Source organism: Lynx rufus, unplaced genomic scaffold (genome assembly GCF_022079265.1).
Source record: "Lynx rufus isolate CCGP_SWC_20201006 ecotype Redwood Valley unplaced genomic scaffold, mLynRuf1.p SCAF_7, whole genome shotgun sequence".
In the NCBI taxonomy this organism is placed as follows: Eukaryota; Metazoa; Chordata; class Mammalia; order Carnivora; family Felidae; genus Lynx; species Lynx rufus.
Genome location: NW_025814889.1, coordinates 65,515,140 through 65,532,826, shown reverse-complemented (window position 1 = coordinate 65,532,826; position 17,687 = coordinate 65,515,140). Strand labels below are relative to the sequence as shown.

The 17,687-nt window shown below is 37.8% G+C and overlaps 1 protein-coding gene across 1 annotated transcript in view; it reads left to right on the top strand.

Moving 5' to 3' along the window:
• SYT10 (synaptotagmin 10) overlaps nt 1–17,687 on the top strand; it is a 64,788-nt gene that overhangs the window by 14,627 nt on the left and 32,474 nt on the right. The window contains exon 2 of the mRNA XM_047067145.1: nt 4,336–4,693. Within this exon, the coding sequence (XP_046923101.1) occupies nt 4,336–4,693 (358 nt within the window). The remainder of the gene's footprint in view (nt 1–4,335; nt 4,694–17,687) is intronic.

Here is a 17,687-nt window from a genome sequence, read left to right as displayed (position 1 = left end):
TTATGTGTAGGATGGGAACATTTGGAGAAGCAAAATAAGTACAGATGTGCAATCTCTTATCCACAATCACAAAACCTCAAAATCCCGAAAACTGACAATTATTTTGTAAATTGTAGCATTTTGGTATCAACATCCTATCTGAATTGGCATTAAGCTACTTATAATCTTCAGTGATCCCACTCAGTGTGACTAATTCATACATTTCATTTTAGATGTATCGATGTGTTTGGTTACTCAGTGTTATCCCACATAATGTGTACTATATTGCCTTTCTAATATTCAAAAGAAAATAATAATTTTTGAAACACATTGTGTCCCAGGAGTTTTGGGTAAGAGAGTGTCAAAAAAGGTACTATTTGGATCTGATTGTTGAATACAAATTTGCCAGGAAGCCAAATGGAGGAAGATAAATGCAGTGGAACTACACGCAACAGCCTGAACAAAATCACGAGAGAGTAATGAGTGGTCAGGGGAAGGAGTACAGGTAGGAAAGTGACAGAAGAATAAAGCTGAGCAGTTCCCAGGGGTCAAATCACAAAGGTGCTGTGGAATGCCTTACAAAGTTTGGATTTGTCCCAGATGGCTAAGAGGTGATATAGAAGAATGTTAGGCTAAGAGAGGTAAGGTGACCATACATCTCAGTTGCCAGGACATGACTCGGTTTCTTCCTGCTACCCAAGCATTATTGATAACACAATTTTTCACTTTCACAAGTAATTTAGTTTGGCTGAAATAGTTTATGGGCCCCTAAATGGTAGAACCAGATACTGATTTTAGAAAGAAAATTGTCAGTAGTAGGGAAAATAGAATTAGGGTCAGAGATTTCCACAGGACTTTTTCCTAAAATGAGAATAACCTTATGAATGCCAAAACCTAGCATGTAGGAAAAATGGCATAAAAGAATGTCATCACATTTTTGTGGGTGAGTAAAAGTTTTCTAATGCCTATAAGTAAGAAGGGAGGCATTTTCAGTTATGGACTGAAAACGAACTCCATCCTTTCTTCTACCTCACATTGTCCTGCGGTTTCCTTATATCTTGGCTTTTGGATCCAGCTGAGTTGAAGAAGTTAACTGCGTTAAAATACCCAGAAAAATTAACATAAGGGGGAGCTGAAAATACATAAATATTATGAATCCATAATTGTAGTATATATGCCTCCATTTAAAATAATTAGGAAGCAAGGGGCACCTGGGTGGCTCAGTCGGTTAAGCGTCTGACTGGCTCAGGTCATGATCAGTTCATGGGTTTGGGCTCCACGTCATCAGGCTCTGTGCTGACAGCTCAGAGCCCGGACCCTGCTTTGGATTCTGTGTCTCCCTCTCTCTTTCTGCCCTTCCCCCACTTGTGCACATGCACATGTTTTCTCTCTCTCTCTCAAAAATAAACATTAAAAAAAGTAGGAAGTATACTGATGTGTTTTTCTTTTTTTCCTCAAGTTACGGGGCTAATGAACAAATTAATAAGTAAAAGTAAATTACAAAATATAAAATATGATCACACATTCTTCACCAATTGAATATAAATGGGAAATATATTTAATGGTTGCTTTAATAAGCAAGTAGAAAATGAAGGAAAATATTAATATCTATGTATCACAGTATGTCAAATTAATTTTTATCTTATAATTAGGTAGCATTAAAAATTTGGAATTATTTCAATTTCTGAATAGATTTCCATTAGCTACAAATTGGGAGTTTCAACAGAACCATTTTATCTTACTAATCAGGAAAATGTAAATTAAAACAAGGTATCATTTTCCCATCATGTCAGTGAAAATTAAAGTATAACAGCTTTTCTCTGAGATTACAGGAACTAGTATACTCTTAGGATGTTTTTGTTATAGACACTCTGGGATTCTTTTGGAAATAGCTAATAAAATGAAATATGTGCATAACCTATGACCTTGCAATTCTATTTCTAGACATTTACCTTAGAGAAACACTCACGAATATGTACAAGAAGAAGGGGCAAAGGTGCTCATTATAGCTATGTGGTAATAGCAAAACACTGGGTATAATCTATCCCATAATATCCATCATGGGGAAGTATTATGGAATGCTATGTGAGATGAAGTTAGACCCCAAGGATCATTGAATTAAAAACTAAAGCAAATTGAAGAAACAAATATGCAGTAAGCCATTTAAGGTTTTTTAAAAAAGTTTTGTATGGGTTTTTAAGAAGTGTCTCTATTAGTGCTTGGGCTGGACAGATACACCCCAAACTGGGATCAGTGGTTGCTTCTAGGGAGGGGTAGGAAATCTTGAATTTCCAGTGGTGGTTAAAGGAAATTAGATTTATTCTTTATTAGTTTTTTAGGCCTTTCATAGCAAAGTACCACAGACTGGTAGCTTAAACAATAGAAACTTATTTCCTCACAGTTGTGAAAACTTGATGTCTGAGATCAAGGTATCAGGAGGGTTGATTTTTTTTCCGAGGCCTCTCCCCTTGCTTATAGGTGGCCACCTTCTCCCTGTGTTTTCACATGGTCTTTCCTCTGTGAGCACCTTTGTCCTAATCTCCTCTTCTTACAAGGACACCAGTCATACTGGAATAGTGCCTATTCATAATGACCTCATTTTGCGTTTATGACTAATTTAAAGGCCCTATCTCCAAATACAGTCACATTCTGAGGCACTAGGGGGTGAGGATTTCAACATAAGAAAATGGAAAGGATTAAGGGACAGACACAATTCAGCCTATAACATATTCCTAACATTTTTATTTTAAACAAAAGAAATTGGATTCATATTTACATTGAGGCTAAGCAAAGTTGTAAAAGAAAATGACAAGATTATTTACATCTAGACAAATTTCCCTTTACAGGAAATCTGTTTAGTTTTTAAGGGTGCTGTAACACCAGATTGCCAACATTGGTTATCTTAGGAAGGTGAAAATGGAAGTAGGTAGGGGGATATCCTTAACTTTTTAAAAAACAGACTTGATTGTTTAGAGCAGCTTTAGATTTACATAGAAATTGGGAAGATAGTACAGAGTTCCCATATATCCCACACCCAGTTTCTCCTGTTATTAATATTTTACATTAATATGGGTTATTTGTTGTAATTAATGAAGCAGTATTGATACACCGTTAAAGTCCATACTTTATTCAGATTTCCTTAGTTTTTACCTAATATCCTTTTCCTATCTCAGGACTCCATCTAGGATACCACATTACATTTGGTTGTCATTGTCTCCATAATCTCCTCTTGGCTATGATAGTTTTTCAGACTTTTTATTTGACAACCTTGGCAGTGTTGAAGAGTGCTGGTAAGATATTTTGTAGAATGCCCTCCTACTGGAATTTGTCTTATAGATTTCTAATGATTAGTCTTGGGTTATGGGTTTGGGAAAGAAGACCACAAAGATAGAGTGCCATTTTCATCACATCATATTAAGGGTGTGTACTATCAACATGATTCATTATTGCCAGTAGTCACCTTGATCACCTGGTGAGGTCTCTCCAACTATAGTTACCCTTTTTTACTCCTTTCCATACTGTCTTCTCTGGAAGGAAGTCACTATGTGCAGTATGTGCACTATGTCCACACTTGAGGAGTGGGAGCTGTGGTCCACCTTCTTTAGAACAGAGTATCTACGTATATTGCTTGGAATTCTTCTGCACAGGAGATTTGTTTCTTTTCTCTCATTCATTTATTTACTCAATCTTACTTTTTTTTTTTTTTACTATATTTCTTTGGATCATTTTACATAATGAACATATATTAATTTTGTGGTTATTTTGAAATAAGGATATTTTAGAGATACTTACATCATTAATTTGGGACATTAGAAAGTAGGAACATGCAAGGTTATCAGAAAGGACCTAGGGAGGTTAAAAATATAACTACCAGTGTACCTCTTCTCTGTTAGTAACATATTATTCTTATTTGGACTACAGAAAGTGGTTTATACAAATATTTGATATGATTCCCTGCTTAGAAAGTGAGAAGTTTACATCTTTAGATAAAAGATGAAACAAACAGAAGCCTTCTTATTGTGTGCATTTTCTGAGTTTCTTAAGTTTCATAACTTCATGGCAGGTTATAAGTTGCCACCTTTCATTTTGCAAACTCTTGGACCCCTTGTACTGTTCTTTGAAATAATGTGCATACATCATGCCTTTTCTATACACAATTGGGATTTTTCATATATCTCCTTTGAGAATTTCCAGGCTTAATTATTAATCTTTCCTCCCTAACTTAAAAGTAAATTTTGAAACTCTAAAAAAGAAATCTGTTGATAATAACCATAATGTAAATTATCTCACTGTTTCTGCTCTTTTATGTACACTATCAGTGGATTAATATTTCTTTACATTGTGATTTTTTTCCAGATATTTCGGTCAGCTTGTTAGCGGTGGTTGTCAGCTTCTGTGGCCTGGCCTTGTTGGTTGTCTCACTTTTTGTCTTCTGGAAGTTGTGCTGGCCTTGTTGGAGAAGCAAACCTGTGACTTCCAACGTCAGCACCCTTCCACAGAGCATTTCAAGTGCTCCTACTGAAGTCTTTGAGACCGAAGAGAAAAAAGAAGTTAAAGAAAATGAAAAGCCAGCTCTAAAAGCTGTTGAGCCTGCTATAAAAATCAGCCACACTTCCCCTGATATCCCAGCAGAAGTCCAAAATGCTTTAAAAGAACATTTAATTAAACATGCACGTGTGCAAAGACAAATTACTGAACCTACATCCTCATCCCGGTAAGAAAAGATCAAATATATAAAACTGTGCGTGCATGTATGTGTGTGTTTGTATGTGTGTGTGTGTGTGTGTGTGTGTGTGTGTGTGTGTTTGTGTGTGTGTGTGTGTGTGACCTTGTAAGGGGAGAAAAATGGAGATGAGAAAGGAGCAAAGAAAAACAGGAGAAATGAGAATGACATAAGAAATAGATCATTGAATAAAGAGGAAAAGGGCAGGACAGTTAAGCATCCAACTCTTGATTTCAACTCAGGTCATAATCTCGAGGTTCATGAGTTCAAGGCCTACATCAGGCTCTGAGCTGACAACATGGAGCTTGCTTGGGATTCTCTGTCTCTCTCTCTCTCTGCCCCTCCTCTTCTCATGCTAGCTCTCTGGCTGTCTCTGGCTCTCAAAAATAAATAAATAGGGGCACCTGGGTGGTTCAGTCGGGTAAGGTCCAACTCGATTTCTGCTCAGGTCATGATCCCACAGTTCTTGAGATCAAGCCCTGAGTCGGGCTTCATGCTGACAGCACAGAGTCTGCTTGAGATTCTCTCCCTTCCTCTCTGCCTCTCCCCCATTCACTCATGCACAGATGTTGTCTCTTTCAAAATGAAGAAGCATTACAAAATTAAATAAATAAATAAACCTTAAAAACAAAAAAAGAGGAAAAGGGTAGGACAGAGGAAGTAAGGATGAGGGAAACTGAGGACAAAGGAGCCAGACAGGGAGCAGTACCATAAAGGGGTTTTAGTAGAATTTAAGGTCTCAGTAAGATAACATAACTACTGGCTATTATTTGTTAACTCTTTCCCTTGAAAGATCATTGCTTGATAGTTGCTACTTGCAGTCTCAGTGTAGTTTAAGTCAACCAATAAATATCAAGAAAACAGCTACTTGCAATGTCTGTCATGAAATCATCTGGAAGTTCACAATCAAAATTGAGTAACAGAGATTAATACTGAGTCTACAGTTGTTTAGTAACATGGAACCACTGGAAAATGCTATTTGAACACATACAGGCCAAGCCATATTGGGCAGAGTGTGGTAAATGCCACAGGAGTTTTGGTGAATATCCTGAGCACACTAAAGAGTGTATACAAAAGGAGGGAAATGAGAGCCTCTTCATGGAGATATATTTTAACTCTGCTTGGAAAAATCAGTAAAAGATTGCTTGAATGAAAATAATTTGCTGTAATGTATTTCAAATTGTGTTAACTCTAAAGGAAACATAGATTCCTTTTTTTTAATTTTTTAATGTTTATTTATTTCTGAGAAAGAGACAGAGCATGAACAGGGAGGGGCAGAGAGAGAAGGAGACACAGAATCCCAAACGGGCTCCAGGCTCTGAGCTGTCAGCACAGAGCCCGACGCGGGGCTCGAACCCGGGAACTGCGAGATCATGACCTGAGCCGAAGTCAGATGCCCAACCAACTGAGCCACCCAGGCGTCCCAAGGAAAAACACATTCTTGTGAAGGGTCATTTTTTTCTATTAAGGATGGTCTTCAGTCCTTAAAATGAATGACAAACTAGTGGTACTGGTTTTTCTCTGGTTCTCAGAAGTAACAACTAGTTTCACCCGAGGGCAGAGGAAAATCAGTGGTTTGGGAAGGCAAGTGTGGTTTCCTGCTAAGTAACTGACTTCCTAATCTTCCCTTTCTACCTCTCTAAATCTAAGTAACATCTATGCTTTCTGACATGACATGCTTTTGTAGGTTTAAAAATCTGTGAAATTGAAACAATGTGCATGGATCATGTTTGCCACTAGGATTGAAAGAATATTCAGTATATCTTTTGTGAAATAGAAAAGAATTGTATCAGAGTCGCCTGGGTGGCTCCGTCCATTAAGTGTCTGACTTTGGCTCAGGTCATGATCTCACACTCCGTGGGTCTGAGCCCTGCATCGGGCTCTATGCTTACAGCTCAGAGCCTGGAGCCTGCTTCGGATTCTGTGTCTCCCTCGCTCTCTGCCCCTCCCCTGCTCGTGCTCTGTCTCTCTCTGTCTCAAAAATAAATAAAAGCATTAAAATTTTTTTTTAAAAAAGAAAAGAAGAGAATTGTATCAATAAATAAATCCACCTCTTTCTGAAATACATTCCAGACAAACAAGTAAGAATAACTGTTACTTTGGGGATAAGGAACTTTGGAATAAGGAGGATGGATGGAGGTGTCTTCCACGTTATGCTTTTCTGTGCTCTTTAAAATTTATAACCGGGGCGCCTGGGTGGCGCAGTCGTTAAGCATCCGACTTCAGCCAGGTCACGATCTCGCGGTCAGGGAGTTCGAGCCCCGCGTCAGGCTCTGGGCTGATGGCTCAGAGCCTGGAGCCTGTTTCCAATTCTGTGTCTCCCTCTCTCTCTGCCCCTCCCCTGTTCATGCTCTGTCTCTCTCTGTCCCAAAAATAAATAAACGTTGAAAAAAAAATTAAAAAAAAAATAAACAAAATTTATAACCAATGTATGTCTCATAGTTAGTTTTTCTGAGCAGTGGCATTTAGGGTCATTTTTAATTTTTATGATTTCTATGTAATATGAATATATGTTAACTTAAACTTATCTATTATGGATATTTAACTGAAATAATTATCTCCTATGCCACTTTTAAAAACATTTATAAGAGGGGCACCTGGGTGGCTCAGTGAGTTAAGCATCTGACTTTGGCTCAGGTCATGATCTCATGGTTTGTGAATTCAAGCCCCACATCAGGCTCTGTGCTGACAGCTCGGAGCCTGGTACCTGCTTCAGATTCTATATCTCCCCCTCTCTCTGCCCCTCCCATACTCATGCTCTGTCTGTATCTCTCAATAATAAATAAATGTTAAGAAAAATTAAAAATAAAAAAATATTTTTAAGAAAAACTGCTTTAAAACTATCATATTACTTGATTATCACTACTCTCATCACTGGCAACAGTAGCCAAATACAGTATTTGGTAAAGCCTTAAAGACACTCAGAAGTTTTAGAGTAAAAATGTTCAATTAATTTACAAAACATTTTTATTTATTTTTTATAAAACATATTTTAAATATTGACAGCAGTATGTACATCAATCAGCTTAGCACTCAGAATCATTAAGCTCTTCTAGTTGATAAGTGCACTTTGTCCCCCAATCTTAAAAAAACATAAAGATTAAATTACACATATCTTGTATTTTCCAAGAGAAAAAGTAGAATACAAATTCATAGTTTTGCTAGAACTTTGATATTTCATCTACCTCTTTGAATTTCCTTGTTTATATGAGTGGCTGGGGAAGGAAGAAAGATTTATTTTTGAGCACTTGCAATTTGGTCACTATGCCAGGCACCCTTCCTGCTAATCCTGCCGACCTGCATGAAGTAAGTGTTATTAATTATTCCCATTACTTGTGAGTTAACTCAAGGCCCAGGGAAATTTACAATTTTGCCTAAAGTCATGCAGCTGGTGAAAGTTAGAATTCAAATTTATCCAGATTGATGGTTTCACATTTTAAGCATTAAAGCCAAGGGGATATATAGTTTTTTACAATCAAAGATGTTGGTTACAGTCTGCTGAGGACAGAGAGTTTGGAGGTTGAAGAATGAGGGCATCTTCCTGCTCATTCTACTCAGAAATCTAAGATTGTACGTGGTTATTGTGAATGACTAGAGTCACGATTTTAATCTCTTTGGCCTTGAGATGAATTCCTTGCCTAAAACTTGATTATACTTAGTTCTCAAAACCCCTCATCTACATTAATTCCTTCATCATACTAGAAATTACCTTTATATGGAAGGAGGAAGAAATTGCTGAGTTCATTATGCAGCCCACTTGGACACAGATTGAGGGCACATTATCATAAATCAGATTATTCTGCTCAAATCTTAACTTTTCACTGAAATGTAGCAAAATCAAACCACACACATACACACACATGCACACGCACACAATGAATTGGTTTTGTCACCTTATTAGGCTATGCCAGTTCCAGTCTGCCATTGGGACTCCCTTTTACTTGGCTCAGACAGTAGCTGACAAACATCTTACCCTTTCAAGTCTTATTTATCTCTATAACTTAATAACATTTTGATTTGTTCAGAAATTAACAGCATTGCTGGAAACTGGAACATTTTCCAAGTTCTTATCTTCCTTTTCAAGTGCCTAGACACTTGGCCACATGAGCTTGCCAGCAGCCAAATGACTCAGGAGGCATCTCCGTATTTCTTAGTTATTAACATTATTCTAGCATGTATCTTGATTGATTGTTCATTCATTCAATAGTCTTATTCAGTAGATATTTACTAATGGGTATCATCAGTGTCTTATACACACCCTGTCCACTCTGCAAACTTAAGGGAGCAGGAAAAAAATTTACAACATAATGCAAAGATAAGACATGAAAGACCAACTTCAATATAAGGAATTACAAGTATAGACTGTGGTGGAGAATGTGGAATTCTGAGAACAGAAAAATTATTCCTAGCATGAGGCTTAGAAAAGGGCCAATAGGCAAAGGCTAAAGGAAATGAAGAATTCACACAAATGGCAATTGGGAGAAAGTTTGCATCCCAGATGGAAACATTTTATGTGAAAAGACCTAGAATAGGAAATGTTGCCATGAAAGTGGAATTTACTTGATCAGAAAACAGAGTTCAGTGGAGGAGTAAAATAGAAGAGAAAGTTGGCTGGACTCAAACTATATAAGGAGGTCTTGAAACCATGGGCAGGATACTCAAGGTCTGCCCTGTCAAAAATATTTGCAGCAGAAGAGTCCCTTGGATAAAGAGCTGTGTTCTAGGAAAATTAATTTGGCAACAGTTCATAGGACAGACTAAAGAAAAAGACATCTATTTGGAAACTAATATAGTAGTTCAGGCATGATAAAAATCAAGAAATAGCAAACAATAACCAAAAGACAAAAACCTGAGGGAAGTTGTAAAGGAAGAATCTAAGATCCCTTATAAAAAACACTGTGACATTTTAGTCATTATGAGTGTAGCCTATACCTTTTAAAAGCCTGCCATTCAGGGGCGCCTAGGTGGCTCAGTCGGTTGAGCGTCTGACTTTGGCTCAGGTCATGATCTTGCCATTCGTGGGTTTGAGCCCCGCATCAGGCTCTGTGCTGACTGCTTGCTCAGAGCCTGGAGCCTGCTTCGGATTCTGTGTCTCCCTCTCTCTCTGCCCCTCCCCCACTCGCACTCTGTATGTGTCTCTCTCTCTCTCAAAAATAAATAAACATTTAATAAATAAATAAATAAATAAAAGCCTACCATTCAAACAATTACAATTTGATGATATCAAGCTACCATTCAAGCATTATGGTTCCATATTCCCCCACACATAGAGCTCTATGCTGCTTTCTTAGGCAGAAAATGCCGAATTCACTTGTGTATTGCTCTTGACACCTAGACAAAGTACTGTAGGAACTCAGGTTATATTTGTTGGTCTAAAAAAAAAATCATTAAATAATTTGATGACCTCATCCTATTGATCCAAATGGATACTTCATGATTGTCCACTAGAGGAGTGCTTGGTCTTTTGACTATCCCCACCTCTCGGCATCTGCATTTTTGCTTCTGTGCTTCCTTCATCTGGGATGGTGACCTCTTTTTTATCTACTGTAAGATGTTTAAGGAAAATGCATTCCAGAGTCTACCTTCTCTGCCCAATTATGAGCTATTACCCTTTATCATTTGAAGCCATAGTTACAATCTAGCAATTATCTATTGTCCTAATATTTAGCTCTAGCTATTTGCCAAACTCGATGCTAAGTTCTCAGGAGAACAAGGGTGTGTAGCCTACTTTTATGCGCTCCTAATTTCTATCACTGTGTAGATACAGAATAAGTGTCAAGTGATGCTTCTAACTGATTGGGGTCATCTCCACTTCTCTGTGCTCTTTTAACAACAGCATCAGGTGGTGAGATAAACTGCCCATATTAGAAAGAGGTTAATGATGGTATACTCCCAGGGATGAGTTTGAGGGCCAATTTTCTGTGCATTCATTAATGGTATAGAGAAGAGGTGAATAGTAAGTGGAAAGTAATTTGTTGAGGATGAGGAATTACATAGGTTAGCCACTGTTAGGATTCTAAATACCTACTGAAAAATAATTGGGAAACCTAATGGCAGAGCCAACTGAACATTAACAAAAGCAGGAAAATGTGCATAGGAAGAAATTGTCTTATATGTGTTCATGGACTTACAATCAGCTATGTATGGTTGCTTACAAAAGTAATTTTTAAAATCATTATATAAGAGAAATGAAAGAATTATATAAAAATACATAAAACTGGATTGTATAGTTTTCTTTAAGAGATTTTTTTTCAATTAAATTCCTCCTAAAAGTAGAAATTGCAATTATCCATTCCAGGGCACTGTAAGTAATGGAAAGCAAGATGTTATACAAAGGGAGAGTATAAAAGATATAAACCTAGCTAGGATGTCAAGAAGCAGTATTTACCTAAAACTGAGAGAACTGAGAACTATCTCTTTGAAATAAAATTTCATGAAACATGCTGTACAGGTGCTTGAAATGGTTAAATAACCCTTTTCATGAAACATGTATTTGATAAATACACTAACTTCTTTTCTGAAGTGGATGGCTCTTTGAACCAAGGTCAAAGTCAAAACCTTATAAAATAAATTCAAACTTGGAGAGTTTGTTTTCTGGCACTGACAAATACCATCTCTTCTTTATAAGCACTAATTATGAATTGATTGGACTCTTTATAATACAGAATATTCTTGGGAAGTTTGATTTCATGAGTCACAGGAATATTAGGGTAAATTGTTTTAAAATTTTTTTAACGTTTATTTATTATTGAGAGACAGAGACAGAGCATGAGCAGGGGAGGGGAAGAGAGGGGAGGAGACACAGAATCCAAAGCAGGCTCCAGGCTCCGAGCTGTCAACACAGAGCCTGATGCAGGACTCGAACTCACAAACTGTGAGATCATGACCTGAGCCGAAGTCGGATGCTTAACTGACTGAGCCACCCAGGCGCCCCTAGGGTAAATTGTTTTAATACAAACTCCAATTAACATTTCCTGAATCTCAGCATATGTTATTATGAAATTCATGAAAAGGTGAATAATACTTAGTCTCTGCTGTTATGAAGACTACAGTCTAGCACACGGGTTGAGGAATGGAAGACAGATGTGGAAACAAATAATTTCAATACACTGTTTGCAGACATCAGGAAGAGCATAACAGACTGAGAAATGGAGACTTGTAAAGCAGGAGAAAAGCCAAGAGGTATAACTTGGAAGCCAAGTGAACAGAGTATGTAAATAACCAGGAATGATTAATTGTTAAGTGACCCTAATAAGGTCAGCTGGGATGAAGACCGTGAATTGCCCTGGCTGCTTAGCAAAGTGGGGAAGACATTGTTCACATTTCTAAGAGTGGTTATGGTGGAGTTGGGCATATGTAAAGCTAATTAGAATATGTTTAAATAGAAGGAAATCAATTAGACAGTAAACAGACTGTCCTCAACTCTTTCAAGGAGTTTTGCTACAAATGTGACAGAGAAACAGTATAGTACAGAGAGAAGAAGTGGTGTAAAGAAGTTTCCTTTAAGTTGGGAGAAACAATAGTGTGCTTTTATACTGATAGGCAGTGATTCAACAGAGAGGGAGGATTAATGCATTAAGCAGAGGGAATATTCTTCAAGGTAACAAGAGAAAAAATGGGATTTAGTATATAAGTGGAGGGACTGGCTTCAAGGCAAAACATATAGGTACAAATGCTGATAAGAGGGTTGATGATAGTGGGAGTCTGCGGAAGGTTTCTGCTCTTTGCTTCAATTTTTTCTGAGTGCAATGGAAAGTTTGGTCCCTAATGTAGACTAAGAATGAAGAAGGTGGTGATGGAGGTTTGTAGAAAAATGAGAAGGTATGAAATAGTCGTCTTGTGAATCCAGGAGGTTGAGAGGGAGAAGGGATTGCTATGCTACATTAGAGTTTGCATGAGGAATGTGGTCACAAATTTAAAGTGGAGCAGTGAGGGGCACCTGGGTGGCTCAGGTGGTTAAGCATCCAACTCTTGATCTCTCGTGAGATCAAACCCCATGGGTTTGGGGATTCTCTCTTCCCCTCTCTCTCTGCCCCTCCTCCACTGAAGTGCATGCATGCACACACGTGTGCTCTCTTTCTCTCTCTCTCTAAATAAAAAATAAAGTAGACCAGTGAGAGTTGTTTTATGTATTTCTCCAATTGCATTCACTTGCACTTGTGCAGGTGTAGAAATGATGGAGACTTGAATTCAACCAGAGCCACAGTTTTGTCCTGCTACTAAGAAGGTAGGGAGCAACAGGGAATAGGGGATGTGTTAATGAGAGTGACTACTGATTAGCCATGAAATTAAAACTGGGTAAAGAGAGGGAAATGACATCAGGGAAATAGGGATTATGAAATGGTGGTATAGACAATGGATTGGAGGTTCTGGTGAATTGGAAAGGTTGTCTGAGTTGGAGTGTAAGAGGGTCTGAGCTAGAAGGATAATGGGTGTTGATCAGAGAGAGGCATGCATGACACTGGGATTCTGGAGAGTTTGCAGCTAATGATGACAAAATCTATGTACATGGTAGTAGCTTGAGTAAGTAAAGAGCATCATGGTAGAAGGGGAGTTCAGGGAACCTAGAGGCCACAAGGTGGGAAGAGACATGTGCATTGCTAGCAGTTAGAACAAAAACATTGTCAAAGGCAGTGTTTTAGTGGAGCAGGAAATGAAATAATGACGACTTAAATGAGAGTGATGTAATCAACAGACTACTAAAAATAAGTAGTAATGGGGATATGACTTGCTGACTTGAGCTCCAGCACTGGGAGAGGTGGATGAAGGGAGAATGGTGTCAAAGGGGCAATGGAGAACAAGAGGAATGTACGACTGCCTGGCCTCCAGGCCAGTGGAACAGGATTGCAGGGAAAACATCAGCCCCCACATGAGAGGGGCACACAGGAAACATGTCCTTGGAGAAAAGTCATGTTTCTACTGAGCAATAATGTGAGAACATTCAAAGAAGAGATTAAGGATATAGAGGATTTTGCTGATGTCCAATTTTTATTTATTTACTTAAGTTTTATTCATTTATTTTGAGAGACAGTGTGTGAGCAGGGGAGGGGCAGAGAGAGCGGGGGAGAGAGAGAATCCCAAGCAGGCTCCACACTTGACAGTGCGGAGCCCAACGCAGGGCTCGAAGTCACAAACCACAAGATCATGACCTGAGGCGAAATCAAAACTTGGATGCTGGTGGACTGAGCCACCCAGGCTCCCTTCCAATTTTTATTTTAAAAATTCATTGTGACATATTATACAACTTAGTCTGCCTTCGTATATGTGGTGCTCTGCCTGTTATTTTTGTGCCTGTATTGAGTGAATCCTTGTTTCGAATTGAATAGAATAGGAAACAAATAAAGATGAAAACTTACTTTACCAGAAACTTGATTTAGTCTTACTTTTCAAGACTTCTTAACTATGAAATGGGGCTGTAACCTTTAATATATGCTGACAGTCTCTGATACAAACTTCGATACCAACAAAAAACAAGGTAAGATGAATTCCGTGTAAACATATTAAAATAAGTCAATAAAGTGCTGCTGAATATATTTTTGTTGTTCCTCTCTGATTTCTCAAGCAATATCTAAGGTAAACTGAACAGATGGTAAAGGCACTACAGTTAAGAGTAGGAGGATAAAGGTTTCCCACTTAAGGAGAAGAGAACTGGTAGGTGCTGAGAAGTGAGTTAATCAGAGAGTCTGTGTTGTCCAGGGCGGTGGCTGCAGGACATTCTCCCACAGGAGTGACTCTGTGCCATCTGTGCACCCCCAAATAGCAACCCTATACTTCAGATTGTCAGAACCAGAGAGTTCAGTATGGCATTTGCACCTTAGCTCCTTGTATCCTGAATTGTAATGATATTATCAGACGAGAAATTACAGTTTTCAGTCATCTAATATCTCACTGGGTCTTCACAATGTGAAAGGACTGTTTTATAGGTAAGGAGTGGAAAGCCCAAACAAGTTAAGGGACTTGCCCAAAGTTGCTCTTATTTTATAGGGAAGCTGGGAGCAAACTGTCTGATTCTAGTCCAGCACTTTGCCTACCTCATCTCAGTGTTAGGATCTTCAAGCACTTTCTTCTGGGTAGTAGGGAAAAGTTGGCTTGGTTTCCAGTGAGATTCCAGGACTCTACCCACACGTCAACCAGAGCAGTGCTGTCTTTACATATTCAACTTCTGGCTTCTGATTTCTTTGAAGGAAGGGATCTGTTGGTAATAAATATTTGAAAATCACCATGGTAATGCATGCTATTCCTATGGCATTAAGTTAAGTTTGATCTATCTAGCTGCTGTCAGATATTCTAGGCAAGGTAGGGAAAGTTTTTCCTTCTCTATTGGAGAAATAGTTGGGTGGTGCCATCCTAGGGTTTGAAGGGTAAGAATGGGATCAGTAATAGTAAAATGTCCTATACTTTGATTGGCTGGATATTTGTGAGACTAGCCACTTATCATATCATTCCAAAAGAGAAAAAGGAAAGGGGTGGGGGGGGGGGAGGGGAAGCAAAAAGAAAAAGGTCTGTTTTGTCATGGCAATAGTTTAACATTGTAATAATTAAAGCTTCTCTTAACTGACTAGCTAAACTATGACTTAGAATATGCACTATTTACCCTATAATTAGGGCACTGGCTTACTAGAACAAAAACATTACTAATCTTTGATTCTTGCCAGAGGGGCTTTACAGCTGTACAATTATATTCACAGACATAAAGAAAGTGCTGATTTTTAGGGAGAGGTTAGAAGATTAAAATTTTGTTATATCGAAAAGTATGAGGGTAAAATTATGGAATCAATTTATAAGAAATAAGGAATTAACTTTTGGGGGAATTTTGCTTACAAAAATTTTCTTTAACTATCAATACAGGAGCTCCTAGGTGGCTCAGTTGATTGAGCCTCTGGCTCTTGATTTTGGTGAAGGTCATGATCTCATGGTTCATGAGATGGAGCCCTGCATCAGTCTCCATGCTAGCAGCACAGGGCCTACTTAGAATTCTCTCTCTCTCTCCCTCTGCTCCTCCCCTGTTCATGCACATGCTCTATAAATAAATAAGTAAATAGATAAATATTTTAAAAATGAAAATCATTACATAAGGGAAAGTGATTTAGGCAGAAATATTTATTCAACAATATATTCTAAATTGCTTAAGAACACTGAATATATAACTAAATTATATTAGACCCCTTTAATAATTCAGAACATATACTACTTGTATTCTTTTTAAAATTATTCTTATTTTCACAAATACTCTCCAATGGTGGCCTGACCCCAATTTAAGCCCCTGATTCTATATAAGGAATAGATATAGAAGCTTAAGGAAAAAATGATATTCCAATACCAGATTAGCACTAAAGAATATCAAGAATTAGAATGGGATTAGCTATACCATTTTTATGGTATTTAAATTGTTGTTTAATATTTCTGTCCTGAGAATAGAAAATAAGCTAATTAAACACAAGAGAGTAAATTTGGAACACCTCAGATTATAATTCTGATTTTACATAACATAATTTACATAATAAAATTCCATTTTATTAATATACATAATGATATCATGAATAAAATTATTAAAGAATCATAGAATGATAGAGAATCGTAGAAATTAAGTGTTAGAAAACAGAAGTCTAACATCTCAACCTGAAGCATAAACCTTTTTCTTCAACATCTAACTTTGGTTTCTATACTTCATGTACACCATTTTGGACAGCTGTAGACATTTTTATTTTTTTATTTAAAAAAATTTTTTTTAATGTTTATTTATTTTTGAGACAGAGAGAGACAGAGCATGAACGGGGGAGGGGCAGAGAGAGAGGGAGACACAGAATCGGAAGCAGGCTCCAGGCTCTGAGCCATCAGCCCAGAGCCCGACGCGGGGCTGGAACTCACGGACTGCGAGATCGTGACCTGAGCTGAAGTCGGACGCTCAACCGACTGAGCCACCCAGGCGCCCCTGGACAACTGTAGATATTTTTAAATGCTCCCTTATATTAAGCCAAAGTCCATCTTTACGTGTAACTTCCATAGATTCTTATTAATTCTGCCATGACAGTGCTTTAGAAATTAGAAGACAGATTCCTCTCCTTTCTAGGTTCAACATCCTCAGCTCCTCAAATTACTGCTCAAATGGTAACATGGCTAGGTATCTTCTGGATATTCACTCATGTTTTTTTATCCCTCTTAAATCAGTCCTTATGTGTGCATCAATGAATCAAATATTAGTTAAACCAATGTCCTCAGTATTACTTTGTGTTTACTGTAAAAAATGTAGATCTGATGTAACAGACAACAGAAGTGAATACAGGATTTTAAAGTAAGTGCTAGATAGATATTAAGTGTAAGAGAGAGCTGAAAGGAGAGTCAGGCAAAGACTAGTAGAGAAAGCAAAACAGAAGTTGATGAGGATCTGGACTGAGTAGCAATAGAAATGGAACAGAATGGACAAGTATATGGAATGTTTCAAAGCAAACATCAACTGGATTTCGAAAATTGAGTAAATCTCATGAATGAAGGAAATGTGATTCAGAGCATACTGCAGATTCCCAAGCACAAGTGGCTGATAAATATGTTAGAGCTATTGTCTGAGATTGTGGAAGGGAGAACTAGTTTGAGAGCAAAAGGCAGAAAATGATTTTGCTTGAGTTTGGGGAAAAATTAAGATATCCACTTAGAAATCTCCCTTAGAGATGTGTAAATATGGGACTAGAAGTTTACATATCTGAGATATATGCAGGGAACCACCAGATTTAAGATGACAGTTATAGTTCAAGAATTGATGATTAGTCTACTGGAGAGACTAAGGAGAATAAAGAACTAAAGACCTGGGACTAAGCCTTGAGGAGACACGTAAGTTGACACGGCTCATACCAGAAATCACAGATGAAGTAGAAGAGAAGCAGATTTTAATGCAAGTCACATTTACAAGACAATGGTAAGTTGATATAGCTAATGTTCCAGAAATGTTGACTAGATGAATAGTAACAGTGATAAAGGAAAGTCAGTTTGA